The sequence below is a fragment of the Pelodiscus sinensis genome, chromosome 3, assembly GCF_049634645.1.
Source record: "Pelodiscus sinensis isolate JC-2024 chromosome 3, ASM4963464v1, whole genome shotgun sequence".
NCBI lineage: Eukaryota > Metazoa > Chordata > Testudines > Trionychidae > Pelodiscus > Pelodiscus sinensis.
Genome location: NC_134713.1, coordinates 89235869 through 89252485, shown reverse-complemented (window position 1 = coordinate 89252485; position 16617 = coordinate 89235869). Strand labels below are relative to the sequence as shown.

The 16617-nt window shown below is 40.2% G+C and overlaps 1 protein-coding gene across 5 annotated transcripts in view; it reads right to left on the bottom strand.

Annotated features, from left to right (window-relative positions):
- Positions 1-13469, bottom strand: part of TPD52L1 (TPD52 like 1) — an 86615-nt gene extending 73146 nt beyond the window's left edge. For all 5 annotated transcript variants that reach the window (XR_012902658.1, XM_075924103.1, XM_075924104.1 and 2 more), the window contains exon 1: positions 13297-13469. Coding sequence is in view for 4 of the 5 variants with exons in the window: in XM_075924103.1 (XP_075780218.1) it covers positions 13297-13318 (22 nt within the window). In the remaining variant the exon portion in view is untranslated. The remainder of the gene's footprint in view (positions 1-13296) is intronic.
- Positions 13470-16617: the final 3148 nt, after the last annotated feature.

The following is a 16617-nucleotide window of genomic DNA, read 5'->3' as shown; positions in this document are numbered from 1 at the left end:
CAGGTATTGTAGTTTCAAGAATTCTTGGTGAAGATCTTGTAGGCGTTCGTCTCTGTCTGAGGGGTTAGAGCAAATATAGACAATGGATCATGTGGGGTGTCTGGGATGGAAGCATGTAGGTAAGCATAGCTGTCTGTAGCTTTTCGGTATAGGGTGACCACTTAGTTGCACTGTAGTGTCCAGGAAGCTGATCTCGTGTAGACTGGTCCAGGCTAAGATTGATGGTGGGCTGGCAACTGTTGAAATCTCGGTGGAATTCTTCCAGAGCGTTCTTCCCATGGGTGAAGATGTCATCAATGTAGCATAAATACAGGAGGGCTGCTAGAGGATGAGAGGTGAGGAAGCGTTGTTCTAGGTCAGCCATAAAAATGTTGTCATATTGTGGGGCCATGTGGGTGCCCATAGCAGTGTCACTGGTTTGAAGGTATAGACTATCCCCAAATCTGAAATAGTTGTGTGTGAGAAGATAAAATCACAGAGCTCGGCCACCAGTTTTGCCATGGCATCATCAGGAATACCGTTCCTGACAGCTTGTATTCCATCTACGTGTGGGATGTTGGTGTTGAGAGCCTCTATATCCATGAGCGACGAGGAGTCCTGTGGCACCTTATAGACTAACTGAAGTGTAGGAGCATAAGCTTTCGTGGGCAAAGACCCACTTCGTCAGATGCAAGTTGCTGGTGAGAAAAGACCCACTTCGTCTTTGCCCACAAAAGCTTATGCTCCTACACTTCAGTTAGTCTATAAGGTGCCACAGGACTCCTCGTCGCTTTTGCAGATTCAGACTAACACGGCTACCCCTCTGATATCTATATCCATGGTGGCTTGGATGGTGTTTTCTGGAAGATCACCAATGCATTGTAGTTTTCTCAGCAAGTCAGTGGTGTCTATCTTTGAGATCTGGGAGTGCTGGTGGCATAGGGTCTGAGTAGAGTCCACATATCCAGAAAGTCCTGCAATGAGAGTTCAATGCCCGAGATGGTGTGTCCAGAATTTCCAGGTTTATGAGTAGTAGATAGAATAACATTGGTTGGGGCTCTAGGTGTTTGTGTAGATTTGTTCCTGTGCTTGTGTAGGGAGTGTCTTGAGCAGATGGTGCAGTTTCTTTGTGTACTCCTCAGTGGGATTTGAGGAAAGTGACCTGTAGAATGTGGTATTGTAGAGTTGTCTAGAAGCCTCCTTTTGGTAGTCTGACCTATTCATGATGACAACAGCACCTACTTTATCAGCATCTTTGATTATAATGTCAGAATTGTTTGAGGCCGTGGATGGCATTACGTTCCACACGGCTGAGGTTATGGGGCAAGCAATGCTGCTTTTCCACAATTTCTGTCTGTGCACATCGGCGGAAGCATTCTATGTATAGGTCCAGTCTGTCGTTTCGACCGTCAGGAGGAGTCCATTCAGAATTCTTCTTCTTGTACTGTTGGTGGGAGGGTATCTGTATGTCAGTGCGCTGTTCAGTTGAAAGTATTCCTTGAGTCGGAGATGGTAAAAGTAGGTTTCCAGATCACTGCAGAACTGTATCATGTTTGTTGGGGGTGATGGGACAAAAGGAGTGTCCCTAAGATACAACAGACTCTTCTGCCAGGCTGAGTGTGTAGTTGGATAGATTGACAATATTGCTGGGTAAGTTAAGGGTACCACTATTGTGGCCTCATGTGGCAAGTAGGAGTTTAGACAGCTTACAGTTTTTTCCCCCTTGGTAGAGAAGTGAAGTGTGCAGTGTAAATCTCCTGTCTTGTTTTAGTAAAGTCCAGTCATGTAGAAGTTGTGTGGAAGGTTGGTTTTTTATGAGTCTCCCCAGACTTGAGAGCTCTTTTTGATATTTTCCTGTTTGCTGTACAGGATGCTGATCAGGTTTATGGCACAATCCTCAGTTTATGGCACAATCTCTCATCATAGTCTGTGCAGTATGTCGATTGCAATGGATTTTTTACCTTCAGTCCATTTGGTATGATGTCCATCCATTTGCATTTGGAAAGGAAGATATCTGTCTGTACTTGTGCAAGTTTTTTCATGAGGTTGATGGATTTCCACTCCATACGGATAACTACAGTGCCTTGCATGGTGACAAGTATCAGAGGGGTAGCTGTGTTTATGCAGATTATTCAGACTAACACGGCTACCACTCTGATACTTTTCTAACATTTTGTTTTCCTATAGCTGGAATCACGGCAGTTACCAGAGGGCTGTTATTCCATCCTTAATGGAAGGTGCAATAAAACAGAGAATATGCTCTGTGACCTCTGTGATAAGATCTGATATAGGCCATCCTTACCATAAGTTCAAGATACATTCCAAAAAACTTGGACTTACAGCACAATAACTTAAAGCAGGAAAATTTTTTTCATATGGCTGATTTCCATTTGCGCAAATTGTTTTTTGTTTTATGCAACTTAAGAGTGTGGAATGGGAGGACTTATAGCACATCCGTTCCTACAAGCATCAACAACTTTAGTGTGGAGTATACCGGGGTGACTTATAGTGGGAATGCCCACTATACATTCTGAAAGAGTTTGCCCATCTTGCCACAGATAAATCAACTGGGAGTTCAGTGGATAAAAGCAACCCAATACTAGCTGTAGTAAAGAGCATACAATACCTATGAAAAACAATTACCAGACTGCAACTCAAGATCTAACCCTCCAACCAAAACCATTTTCTTAAATATCCAGTGTATGTATTAATCATGCATGGACTTCAACATCTCATGCAATCATGTCTAATGCTTTCTGCATGGTATAGTACTCTTGTCTGCCTGAAGGAATAAGGATGACTTTGCTTTTTAAATTGTAGGCATGAGATTACAAAGCAATTACTGTAAAATGTTGAAATAAAGTAAAGATGGCATAGGCTTCTTTCCATAATATCAATAGTGAACGTAATAACAGTATTTTATCATTCACTGCTATTTATTGATTATTTTTCATAATTTCTTTTGGGATCAAGAAAAAAGAAAAATCATATCACAGATAGAAGGTTATTGTCCTTCTTTTCTATAACCAGGAACAGAGAAAAGTTGGCATCGTAGCTTAATGATCGGAGATGAAAATAAGTAAGTGCCATTGTTCTACAAGACAGATTTCAAATCTAAAAAAAGTTTTTAAAAAAAGAAACATCAGCATGATTTGTATAAAACACACGAAGAAAAGAATCAAATTAGACTAGAATTATATTAATGTAGGGGAAGCTAAAATAGGGAAACATCGGAGGAGGGAGGAACTTATCTCAAAATTGACAGTTACTTTGGGCCACACTCTCAGCTGATTCAAATTGATGCATGTGAAAAATAAGCGTGAGCTAGGAATGTTAAATATTGGTTAATTGAATAGTCTAGCCTCATTAATTCTTATCAGTTACTGGATTATTCTATAGCCTCTGGGGGTGGGGCCGGCAGCCAGTGCACTCTACCCCCACCTCCCAAGGAGTCCCCTGCCACTCCACACACTAGCCTCTGTATCAAAGGCAGCAGCGCAGGGTGCCAGGTGAGAGCTGGTCTGTGAGGGGAGCCAGTTTAAAAGCCAGCTCCCCTCATGGACTGGCTGCCTGTTGCCCTGTGTTGCTGCTGTTGATACAGAGGCAGCAGCATGGAGTGGCAGCAACCCCTGTCTGGGGGAGGGAAGGGTCTGAGTTCCTGGACCTGTCATGAGTCAGAACTGAGCCAGGCTGCCTGCCCACCTGGCTCCTAATGTACTTTGAATGAAGAGCCTCAGCAGGGGTAAGTCTTGGACCCAGCATAAGGTGGGACTGAGCCAGGCTGCTGTCCAGTCTGCTAAAACATTTACTTGTGGGGTGGAGTAGGAGGGAGGGAAATGTATGTAGTCTATAGCATTAACTGATAAGCTCTTGCTTATCAGTTAATCCACTATACTATTACATCCTAAATGTGAATCAAGACCACAGAAAGTTAATGATCCTTATTCCTTAAAATTCTCAGAGTTTGTTGTACTTTTCCAGGCACTCATTACAGTGATTAGATTAATCAGCAAAAACAACAAGGAGTCCTGTGGCATTTTAAGGATTAACTAATAATATTATGCCCAAATAAATCTGTTAGTCTTTTAAGGTGCCATGGGACTCCTGTTTGTTTTTACAGATACAGACTAAAATGGCTACCCATCAGACTAGATTAATGAAGAGAGTAAACTATAGAAGGCATTCAATAAATGGCAACCTTAAAGTAATCTGGGATAGTAACATATAAGAATTGATTATGTGTTTGTTAATGTCTTTACTGCATTCATCCAATAATTTAATCTGTCAGTTTCATGCCCTGTTGCCATTTTATTGGTTAACTCAATCCCAATTTTAATTTGTTTAGTAAGATTTACAATAGTTTCAGATGAATTCTGATTAATATTAAATTTGTCTTAGGAATTTTTAATAAAATTCCTAAGGCTGGCTTTTCTTCCAAAATTGAAACAGAGTGACCTCCACACCTGAACTTAAAGCTTAATTGGTAAGTTATCTATGAGCTATTTATCTCTGTCCCTAAGAAAGTAATCCCTCACAAATGGCTTACAGTCAAGACTAATGAATGGGCTGCATGAGTAGCCTTCCTTCATCTCAGTGGGCCAAATGATTGAGGCAAGGCCCACAGACAGTGCAGGAGCTAAAAGTTTTGAGGACAAAGGTGAGTTTATGATTAGAAGTCCCACATTTAAAATCAAAGCACAAGCTAACCTAACCCAAACTACATTAATGATAGCTCTTGAAGGAGATATGTAGCAATCAAGCTGCAGCTGTATGTAGCAACGACAGTAGATGTAGGGAATCACCACCATAGTCACTTTGAACTTCTGAAGTCATTGCAGGCTGTCTTGTACAGGGCATGTTTTATAGCAGATGTCACCAGCTGGCTCTGTTGGTTTTACAAATTATTTTTCTTATTGTGCAAGAATGATCCAGCCTTTGAAGACCTGGTGCATTGCTGTTAGTTTTGTGTTGCTATCCCAGAGGGAAACTGTAAACAGCAGGATATTTTGCTTTCAGTCTTTACCTAGAGTCAATTATTGGGGGACAGTTGCTTCTCAAGAGCCAAGTACTGAGGTTCTTGATAAGATTGCTCAAAGAGTGGTTTACTTGCAAGCCAAATCTGTTCAAGGACTAGTGTGTAGGTAGACTTGGGAGGACTATACTGTTATTGGTAAATGTTGATAAACATCAATTTCATGTAATCAAACCAACAAAACTATGTTTCCAGCAATAACAGAAAATTACAAGGTGGGGAAGTTAGAAAAATGCTGTTTGCAAATGTTAAATCCAAGTTTAAGAATAATTTGTATGTTTTGACAATGTGTCTTTTTACCGTTAAAAAGCTTTAACGGTGAGCCTTGAGTCTACTGTCATTAAATAATTACTGTCTGACCTCTTCCCTGCAACTGTAGAAATTTAAATTGATAAAAACAAAAGAAATGCTTAAAACCTATAATTTTGTGCTACCATGAAAATGAAAGTGTACAGATTAACATACATGTGCAAATACAATAAATTACACTGAGAAAATGCATGGCCAGCCTCTGGTACTGATTTCTCTGACAGGAAGATATGTTGTAAGGCCTTGAAAACTGCTTCTCTTCAATAGTGGGTTGAAACTATGGCCTGCCTTGTGGAGAAAACACCTGCTCCAGGATAGAGGAAATCAAACTCTCATAGCATGGACCATATCTTTATAAACAGTTTTGTGGACCTCTTCCATTCACATAGACCACTGTCCTTTCATTTCACAATTATATAACTTCTCTGTGATAGTTACAGAACAATCCCTGTGGGCCAGTCTGGAAATTTAAAAAAAGAAGAAAAGGAAAGGAGTCCAGTGGTACCTTAAAGACTAACAAAATTATTAGGAAATAAACTTTCATGAGATACAACTTCCTCAGATATCTGAAGCAAAAGGAAGGCAGGGATACAAAAATGGGAGTGCAACATCAGCGCTAACTAAATCAGGGTGGATGTGGCTCACCTCTAACAGTAATGAGAAGGTGAGAATACCTGAAGAGGAAATTACTTATTGTAATGAGAGAGCCAAGTAATGTATACTCCAAATTAAAAAGCATAGGGGACCAAAATAAAAAAAAATGCCGCCATGGTCTAAACAAAGTAAATGAAGTGATTAATGGCAAAAAGGCATCATGTAAAAAGCAAGAGTTAAATCCTACTGATGAAAACAAAAAGGTGCCTAAACTCTGGTAAGTCAAATGTAAAGGAATAATTAAGAAGATGAAAAAAAAATAATTTGAAGAGTAAGTTGCCAAGGACTCAAAAGCTAAACAGCTATTTTTGTAAGCACATCAGAACAGGAAACCTGCCCAACAATCAATGGGCCACTGGGCAATAGAGGTGCTAAAGGAGCACTCAAGAAACATAAGGCCCAATGTGGAAAAACTAAATGAATTCTTTACATTGGCCTTCACTGCAGAGGATGAGGGAGATTTGCACATCTGAGTCATTCTTTTTAGATGACAAATCTGAGGCACTGTCCCAGACTGAGGTACCAATAGAGAAGGTTTTGGAACAAACTGATACATTTAACAGAAATAAGTCAGGAAGACAAGTTGGTATTCACCCAAGCGTTATGAAGGAAGGAACTCAAATATAAAATTGCAAAAATATTAACTGTGGGATGTGACCCCTCACTTAAACCAGCTTCTGTACTAGATAAATGAATAGCTACAGTCATGCCAATTAAAAAAAAACCAAACAAAGACTTCAGAGGCAATTCTGGCAATTATAAATTGGAAAGCATAACTGGAGAACTAGGGAAGTTGGTTGAAATTATAATAGGGAATAGAATTATTAGACACACAGATGAAGATAATTTGTTGGGAGAGTGTCAACATGGCTTTTATAAAGTGAAATCGTGCCTCACCAATTAGAATCTTCTGAAAGGGTCAACAAATGTGGTCAATGAGGATCGAGTGGATACAGTGTACTTAGACTTTCAGGAAGACTTTGATAAGGTCCCTCACTAAAGGCTCTTAAGCAAGTAAGCAGTAATGGGATAGGAGGGAGGATCCTCATGAACTGATAACTGATTAAAAAATAGGAAACCAAGGCATGTCTAAACTACATTCCTCTTTCAAAAAAGGGATGTAAATTAGACAGATAGAACTTGCAAATGAAGCTGGGATTTGAATTTCCCGTGCTTCAGTTGCATAATGGCAGCCACGCGTTCATTCGAAAATGGGTATTTCGAAAATGAAACCGCCATCTAGACAGTTTAAAAAAAAACCTTTCAAAAGAGCCTGAACTCCTCAAAAAAGAGGTTTACAGAATCTTTCAAAAAAAAAAAGTGTTGTTTTTTTTAAAGAACCATGTCTAGACGGTGGTTTCACTTTCGAAATACCGATTTTCGAAAGAACGCGCTGCTGCCATTGTGCAACTGAAGCACAGTGAAGGATAAAATTAATTTGTTGTCAGTATGACCTGGATGTAAAGCCTGGTCTTTGCAAAGAGGTATGTGCTTGGTCACAGGTTGCAACGAGAGGGATAGGTGAAACTGGTATAAACCTGTTTTACTGGTATGAGCCTGTTGTAAGGCCTGAGAAGGGAATGTGAGAGGGTAGGTAATGATTGGAGGGGATTTGGTGCCAAAGGCATGACCTGTCTATGCGTGCAACTGTAAGTGGTCAGTGGGAAAGGAGTGATTACCATCTCAGATAGTACAAAAGACATTGCCTTTTGTTTGGGAAATTGCAAAACTTTCCTGAGTGTATCCTGGAGTTTTTTCCCTGGAATGCATTCCTAAACAAAGCTGGTTGTTTAAGAAGGGTGTCTGGAATAGATTGGGACAGGGGCTTGGACCCCCATCTGAACCCTCGGATTAAAATTCTCCATCAGCGGGAAATTCAAATCCCAGCTTCATTTGCAATTTCGATCTGTCTAATTTACATCCCTCTTTCGAAAGAGGGATGTAGTCTAGACATAGCCCAAAAGACAGGATGCAGGTGGGGAAAAAATGGCATTGATTTGTGTATTTCAAGGGACTGAGATAGAGGAATCTTCTGCCCAGTGGATGTCACACATCACCAGCTGAGTGACAAATATTAAAGGAAGTCTTTACAATTCTGGCAGCACTTTACTGTAATGAGCAAGGAAAATGGCACTCTCATCCATTGTTTGTTATGAAGGGACTTTCTTGTTTACCATCTAGTACCTTCATGTACCTCAAATCTTTTGCGTCAGTTGCTAAGATGCCTCAAAGGCCCCTGAAAAGTATTCCGTGCATATGCAACGCCAGATGGCGCCGAAGTGCACACAGCTGAACAACAAACAAAGTCTAATCAGAGAAGAAATCAAAAGAGGACTGCAGAGAGTAAAAGGTTAAACACCTGCTGTGTTAGAAGGTACAAGAGAAGGAAAAGTAAACTGCTCAGTTTAGGGAGAGGGACAGAAGGGATTCATGGGACACTAATTTCAGGAGATTTAGGATGGGAAAGTGAACTAGATAGAAACAATAAGATTGTTATTGCATGAAGGGAATTGGAGGTGGATAAGCAGGCCTGACTCTCCAGACACAAGTCCTTAGTCTACTCACTCTCTTCAATCTCTGAAAATATCCCAATTTCTGAATCCAGACTATTTGGAAAATAGGTATTAAGAACTCCAGGTATTTTCAGCACTTAATGCCATTACTTAATGGGATGTTCCCAGCATCAAACCTGTGCTTATATAGAGAGAAAGTCAAGAAAAATAAAAGCAGAGAGGGGTTTAAAGATTGGGTGAAGAAAGATTTGTATTTTATGATATTTATTATTTAGAACATCTGCATTACTTTCTAGCTTTATGTGGGCTTTTATTAATAAATACTTGCTTAAACTAAAAAGAAGGATCCTAATAATTTCTCTCAGTCTCTCTCCTATGGTCTTGTCTTGGCCCCAAACCTACAAATGCTTTTCTGTGCACTTAAATGAGATTAAGGATGTGCTTAAGGTTAAGTCAGTGGTACTACACTAATGCTTAGTATTAAGCATGTGATTAGGAATTCGGTTTGTAAGATCTTTGGGGAACAAGTAGTCTCTTATTGATTTATGTGTTTGTATAGTGCCTAAAAATGGAGTGCTGAGCTTAGCCAAGACCACCAGAAACTTTGATAATACAATAATAATAATAATAACTATTATTATTATTATTATTATTATTATAGCTTTTGCAGTTTCATGAAGATTCACAGAGCCCATTAAAAGCTTGAATTCAGATAGTCTGCCTATAGTACATGCAGCATATAGTACATGCAGATTTGCAGAAGATGGTGGCTAACTCCCTTGCCCCTATTACATTTTATGGTCATATACCTGTATTTGACTTATTGCACATTTTACTGAATTATGTCACCCCTACACAGTGACAACATAACATGGAACAAAGAACTAGACTGTGTAGAAAGAAATACTTGAAACGCCATTTAATTTCCTGAAAGCTGTTAAATAATGGGGCATTTGTGAATATTTTTTTTTAAGTCAGAATAGAGTCTCCCAGCAGTGCATGTTGAAACCAACTAGTCAGAATTCACTTCTTGGGTCATCTAAAGGTCCTTTCATACTCATTAAAACATGTCCATATTTTTTCCTGATGCTTAATCAGATACATTAGGGTTTTTCCACAGTATACAGCTTTAGCAAGTAACTAACAAAACAGTAGCAACGTCCTGAAAAATTGCTCTGTGAATCTTCATGACTCAAAATATTCAATTTTCTGGCCTGTATTTAAGTGTCTCTAATTGAATCTCATTGTGCTAAAAGCATGGAAGTTCAGTTCTCTGCTGATGATTAGGCTGAAGTCTGTAACTGCAATGAGGGTTAAGTTAGGTCTGAAAAGAGAAGGGAGATATCAGAATAAAAGGATTTCCAGGAATACAAGTGCTATGAAGCTTTAGCATGGGCTCTATTTGCATATTAAATATTATATATTTTCGTGTGTGTGTGTAAAAACCACACACACCCTGGACACTATCCTGGGGGAGAATGAGACAAAAATGACACACAACAGTGGGGAAAAAAGCATAACCTAAAAAAAAAAGTTACTGAAACCTTGGGGCATCTCACACCTGTATGTTTTCTTATTAACAAATTGCAATATTTTTTCATAACCATGTACATTTCATAAAATGCATCTGTGCACTAAGACCCAGCCACACTCAGGGCTAAAAATAAATCACAAACAGAACAAAACTAAGCAACATGAAATGGCTTAATTTAATCTCTCTACCCAACATGCATTCAACACTAACAGGCATAGTAAAAGACCAGCGTGACAAGGACAATCTCTTTCATGGCAGCAAGCAGCAAGGGGACTATTATGAAATAAGGATGTTAAATATGGGTTAAGTGAATAGTTGATTAACCTCATGAATTCTTATCGGTTACTCGAGTATTCTATAGTCCCCAAGGTCAGGGCCAACAGCCAGTGCACTCTGGTCCCACAGTCGAGGAGCCCCCTGCCACTCCATGCTGCTGCCTTTGCATCAGAGGCATGGGGTGCCAGGCAGCAGCTGGTCTGCAAGGGGAGCCAGTTTAAAAACCAGATCTCCTCACAGACTGGTTGCCTGTTGCCCTGCACTGTTGCTTCTGATACAGAAACAGCAGCACAAAGTGGCAGCAGCCCCTCTTCAAAGGGGTGTGAGAGCTCCTAGACCTGATGCGAGCTGGAACTGAGTCGAGCTGCCTGCCTGGCACATAATACACTTTAAATGCAGAGCCGTAGCACGGGCAGGTCTTAGGTGCGACACAAGCCAGGACTGAGCAGGGCTGCTAACCAGCCTTCTAAAAAATTTACTTGTGGGGGGAGGGGAGAGAATGTATGTATTCCATAGCATTAACCAATTAGCATTAACAACCTATAAGCATTTGCTTATTGGTTAATCGATTACACTATTACATCCTTATTATGAAAAGCTGTTGGCTGAAACAATTTAGTAATATACATTATTGCACTTTTTAAATTGTCCCATGAACATTACCATAGTAGAAAGTAAATATTTTACAGCATAAAGTGACAAATTGAAACTGGGCCATTTACACAGACCCTACAAAGCAGGAAAAGAATAAAGTGTGCTGTCATATCAAGCTCTTCAACAAACGGGATTACAAATACCATGTTTGGTTAAGATATATTCAGGAAATAAAGATACAAAATAAACTATATTACATTGCAACCTCAATGTAGAGCATTACAAAAGTCCAGGAGCTGTGCTATTTCACTCCAATAACTTTGTTGATCAGCTTCTGTAATAATAGCAAACAGAACATGATTTTGCCTGAGAATTCCCGCTCTTCAGGAGACACCAAACACTAACTACAATGACATGTAACCATTTTCCTTAAAAACTAAACAAAGGCCAAATTCCCCTTTGTTTTGCTCCAAGGACATAGATACAATCCTGTTCACAATCAATATTTGCTTTCCTTCAGGACACCTGTTTAATATAATTATGTTAAATTTCAAAGCAGCCTATATTTACTGCATTAAATTTCACCCTCCTGTTTCTCTGTCTTTACCTATTAAATCATGTTGTCTAAACATGCCAGTCTCAGTGAAATGATTGTACTTGCCCTTGTGGTTAAGAAGTCCCCATGCTGAGATTCCTCAACTCTCAAAAAAGCCAATGGGAGTTAGAAAGAAAGTGAAATTCATCTTTGTGCAGGAGGCTTTATCTTGGCCCCCCCGCACCTCTTAAATCCTTCATAAACCTTCAAAATAAACTGGCTTTTCCTCACAGTGATGAATTTTACCCAGTGCAAGTTATACTTTATATGATAATTAAATACAGTATTACCAGTAGAGTGATTTTTTTTTTTTTTTAACTAAAACTGTATACAGAGAAACTTAACACAACTATCTCGGGACAGATTAAGCTATCAGTTTTAAAACAGAACTCCCCACTGACTTCAGCTGAGCTCTCTGTTTAAAAACTGATGGCATGATCTGGCCTATTGTGTGCAACTCACACAGGCATTGGGAGTGTCACAAGACCAGGATTATAATTTCTCTATGTCGAGAAAGCTCAGAAAGAAGTGACCTGTGAATGAGAAGGCTCTGGTTTAAACAGAGGATTATTTGTATAATTAATGCTTTAAATAAACATAGTGCTTTGCTTTTTAAAAAGTCACTTAATATGTTGCTGTACTACATTTACTGTGTCTAGAAATAATGAAGAGAAGCAGAATTCAGAGTTGCGAGACAGTACAATGGTGATCCCAGAAGAAATAGATCTGGAACCAGGACACATGAAGATAAGGAGAGGGTTTTTTTTCAAAGGAGCTCTCAGGACACTACGTTCTGGGTCCAGTTATACAGCAATCCCTCCAAAGCCTTGGAGAGATAATGCAATCACTCCCTCCTCCCGCTTTTAAACAAGACAGACATGCATGTCATTAGTGACATAAGAACCCACAATGTATTTTGAGCACTATTTAATCCCTAAGAGGTAAATAAAGTCTTCCGTTATTCAGCAGAATGGGCTTCCTTCACCATCCTCCAAACCTTTCTGCTGTGGCCAACAGGCTTGGATTTACCATTAAAGTTCCAGTGAACAGGTTAATAAAAGATGGACTAAAGCACAAATGATTTATCTGTGAAATGGATTGGGCGTAAGGAATAAAGAAAGCCTCACAATGGTTTGGAAGCCGCAGGGCCAGGCAGATAGCATGTTCAGTTGCTGGTCATCTGAAGAAGTGGGCTATGCCCACAAAAGCTCATGATACCATCTACATGTTTTGTTAGTCTATAAATGCTACCAGACTGTTGGTTTTTTAAGTTTATCCTGATATAGAGTATAGGATAATGCAGAGGACCATAGCAAATTATAAGGAAAAAGAAAATAAAACGAAAAGCATTTGCCAGTGTTTAAGAACAGTCTCGTTCCTGCTCACATATAAAGCAACTCAGATCTCCTCAACTTTGTTGTAAACCAGCCCAAACCTAATGCTACATCCAACCTGTAGCTGTTTTGCTAAGGGGTAGGAAGGTGCTCTCCTCTCCCATACGGGAGAAGCATAAACACAGCAGCAGTAGCCTCCCTTAACCCCCAGGTGCCCGCTGTTTGATTGCGAGAAGGGGGCTGTTTGTTTGCAGGGGTGGGTCTGAGGAGCATCCCTTGCTCAGGCAGAGCTCCCAAGGCTGACGAAAGCAAAAGCTGCACGTCCCTGGATCCAGGGGGGTGAGATTCCTCCCTCGGGAGCCCGGACACGCCGCCCCACAAGGGAAATGTGAAGAGAGCCAACAACAAAGTGACTCCCAAGTACCACCCCAAAGCTCCAGCCTCCTGCGGTCTCTGCCGCCCTCCCAGGGACTGACCTTGTGCCTGCTGCGCCTCCATTCTCCAGGGGACTGGAAGGACGAGCCGAGGGTGAGACAGAGCCGCTGCCTGGCGCCCAGCGCACCGCGCGGTGTGCAGGGAAAGGGCTCAGAGCTGCTGCAGGAGCCGCCGCCAGTGGTCCGGCCTCTAGTTACCTCTTTTCCAGCTGCCCCCGCCTCCTCCCCTGGAGTCCAGGAGCGCAACCCCACGCCCTCTAGCGGCCAGACCCGCACGCAGAACACGGCGAGCAGCGCACTGCACTATTGCTGCTCACCTGGGCCAGGCGCGGGCGGCCCTTTCCCCCTCTCCCGAGGGCTTCCACTCCGGCCTTGAGTAGAAACAGCTGCGAAGCCATAGGATCCCCAGGCGGGGATTTTTTTTTTTTTTAATGAAAAGACTGTTACTGGACAGAAATAGAGCAAACCTGCAGAGAAGGGACCTGTGCTGGGTGTGAGAGCTGGCATTGCACCTGCTCTCTCAATCTGTTTCAAGCCAGGTAAAGGATCTATCTTTGTTTAGGGACATGCTGAACATGAATTCTACAATTTGCAATGAATGTGTTTAAGAGATACTATCCATTTACAAATCACACTCCTGTAGGATTTGTAATGTATTATTGTTACAAGTAACACCAAAAATAGCAGAGAAGTACATTGTTATTTCTCCCCCTGATCCCCATCCTCATCTCCCAGTCATACACTAAGCAACAGTGAATTTTTTTTTCTTTTAGGATACCACATATGGTTTCTTTTTATTTGCCATGGTGTTAATCTTCTGAAAAATGTTGTGACTGTTTAAACTAAGTTACCAAAATAGAGAACAATAATAATGTAGAATATTATTTAGGTTAAACTAAAAGATAAGCGAATCAAAATGATCAGTGAGAGTGATTAAATATGAAGAAAATAACACATGGAAAAAGAAAAATTATTCATTTGCAAAGCCATGGGGCAATAGAGCATGTAGCTCTATACCTACTGAAACCTTTCCTGGTGAATTATTGTGCATGTGATGACATCATAATAACATAAATCTGGTAATTTATCATTTTGGTGTTCATGTAAAACTAAAAATTAAACAGAAGGCAAGAATGTTTATTATTATTGAAAATTATTGCAATTAGAATGGAAATGAGTGTATATTTTAAGTGGTATGTGTTTACATTAGCAGTCAGGTGTTTGAAAATCAGGTCTTTACTATTTTAACAATAATAGTCTACAATAAATATGCAATTTTAATCAAGTCCAACACAATACAAATTCTTTGTGGGCACAGCAACTTCAGGATCACAGCTTGTAACATGGCAGAACAGCTGTTGTGGGTTGCTGACTGGCTTTCATTAAGTAGCAAGCAACAGTGACTCAGTTGTATGACTGGCCATAACTGGGCTATGGAGACAGACTGAACTGGCAGACCCAACCCTCACAAATTGCACAGGCAACAGACATGCTCCAAAACATGAAATAAATAATATAACTCATCTTCTGACATGGGTGTGATGTACTCTTTTACAAGTACAATACTTGATACTTTTGTTTATAAGAGACTAGAAGATTTAAGTGGTGTTGCTCAGGTCCTTAACTCACTTAATTTTTGTTTTCTTCATTTAAATCATTGCTCTGGGATGAGGGGTTCAGTATGCAGGCTGCCCTGAGGAGAGAGGACAACCCCAGCCCTCTCTCACAGCAGTACCTTGGGGCAAGGTGAGAAGTACATCTCCATGGCTTTACGGTTCCTGTGGGCATGGCTGGGGGAAGGGTGCATGTCCCCCAGGTGGGGCTGATCAAGGGACATCTGCCCCATTCTCCCCAGCCAGAGTGAGGCATGAAGCAAACTATGCACTTTCCCTGCCATGAGGAAGGGGAACAGCCAGAAATGTTCCTGTATGAATCACGGCTGTAGCCCCCCCATTTAAAGGGCACCTGAGAGGTAGGAAGTCAGGACTGGGGCAATCCTGGATGGTGGAAGGGGGTGCCCCAAGCCAGCCCTTTTCACCTGCCTAATGATTGGCTCTCTTTTCTGTATGCTTTTATGTGTCCCCATATTAATTGGGGGGGGAGCTTCAGCAACTCCTCCCCCCCCCCATCACCACCACCAACCCCTGACCTTGCTTTAAGTTATGATAAGAGGAAGCTGCATACTAAATTTGGCGGTCCTATCTCTTACCATTTGGGAGGAATTCTTGAACCAACAGATTGTCTCTCTCACACACACACACACACCCTTACCTGTAGATAACATATTAATATATATATTTTTTTTAAATAGAGAAAACATTACTTCTGTCTAATTTGGTGCTCCTCAAAGCCTGACACTCTAGATAACTGCCTAGTTCACTTACATGGTTGGGCCGGTCCGGGATTTACCAAGAGTGCTTAAAGAGTTCTCTCACAGCTCTGGTGCCCTGTGACTGTGGTTGTGCTTTAAACTTTTAGTAGTGTAGACAAAGTCTTGGGTGCTGGATGGCAAAATTTTCAAAATCTCAATGTGATATAGTTCCTTAAAAAGTAATTTTATGTATGACATTTTACTGAGGGTTGCTGCCATCTTGGGTGGTTTTACGGTCACAGTTTTAAAAAATGTTTTCTTCCTTGTTGCTGTGTGAAAGACTCACACAAACCACATTAGGAAATGAGTGTGATAAAAATAATGGAAGTGGTTATATGCAGTGCTGTTAAATGCACATATTAAACAAAATGAAAAAAGAACATTTATTTCTAATTTCTTTTAGCTATAGTCATTTTACGTACTATAAGTAAAAATAGTAAGAAAAAAAGTTGGTTTGTTTTCACATGGCTGGTGTCTGCATAAGACCAAATGAATTCAAATTAAACATATAAAATGATATACCTATAGTCAGCCAGGCTGGAACACAGAAGTTAGTCATCAATGACAGATTTAGGCCCTACTCCTGAAAATATTTATGCACATAAGGTGTCCCATATAATCTATACATAAAAAGTAAGTTTTAAGTTTTTGCAGGAGTGGGACTTTGGAAAGCTCCTCATTTTTAGTACTGTTCACCAACATGGAAGAATACATGTACAGTATGAATTTTTAAAATAGATATACAATAACATTAAGCAAAAGAAAAATTAGACTGAATACCAGGAAAACATTTCATAGAAGTGAAACAATGTAGGTGTTTTTGCACAACAGAAGGCATTCTGCTTAAAATTTTTTAATAAAATGGGGTTACACATAATTCACACTATAATGATCTTGAACATTCTTTGTGGCTTGTGAGTACAGGATCAAATTGTGTTCAAAACAATTTTCAGAGAAAATAAACTAAGATTAGGAGTCATGTATTAGTCACA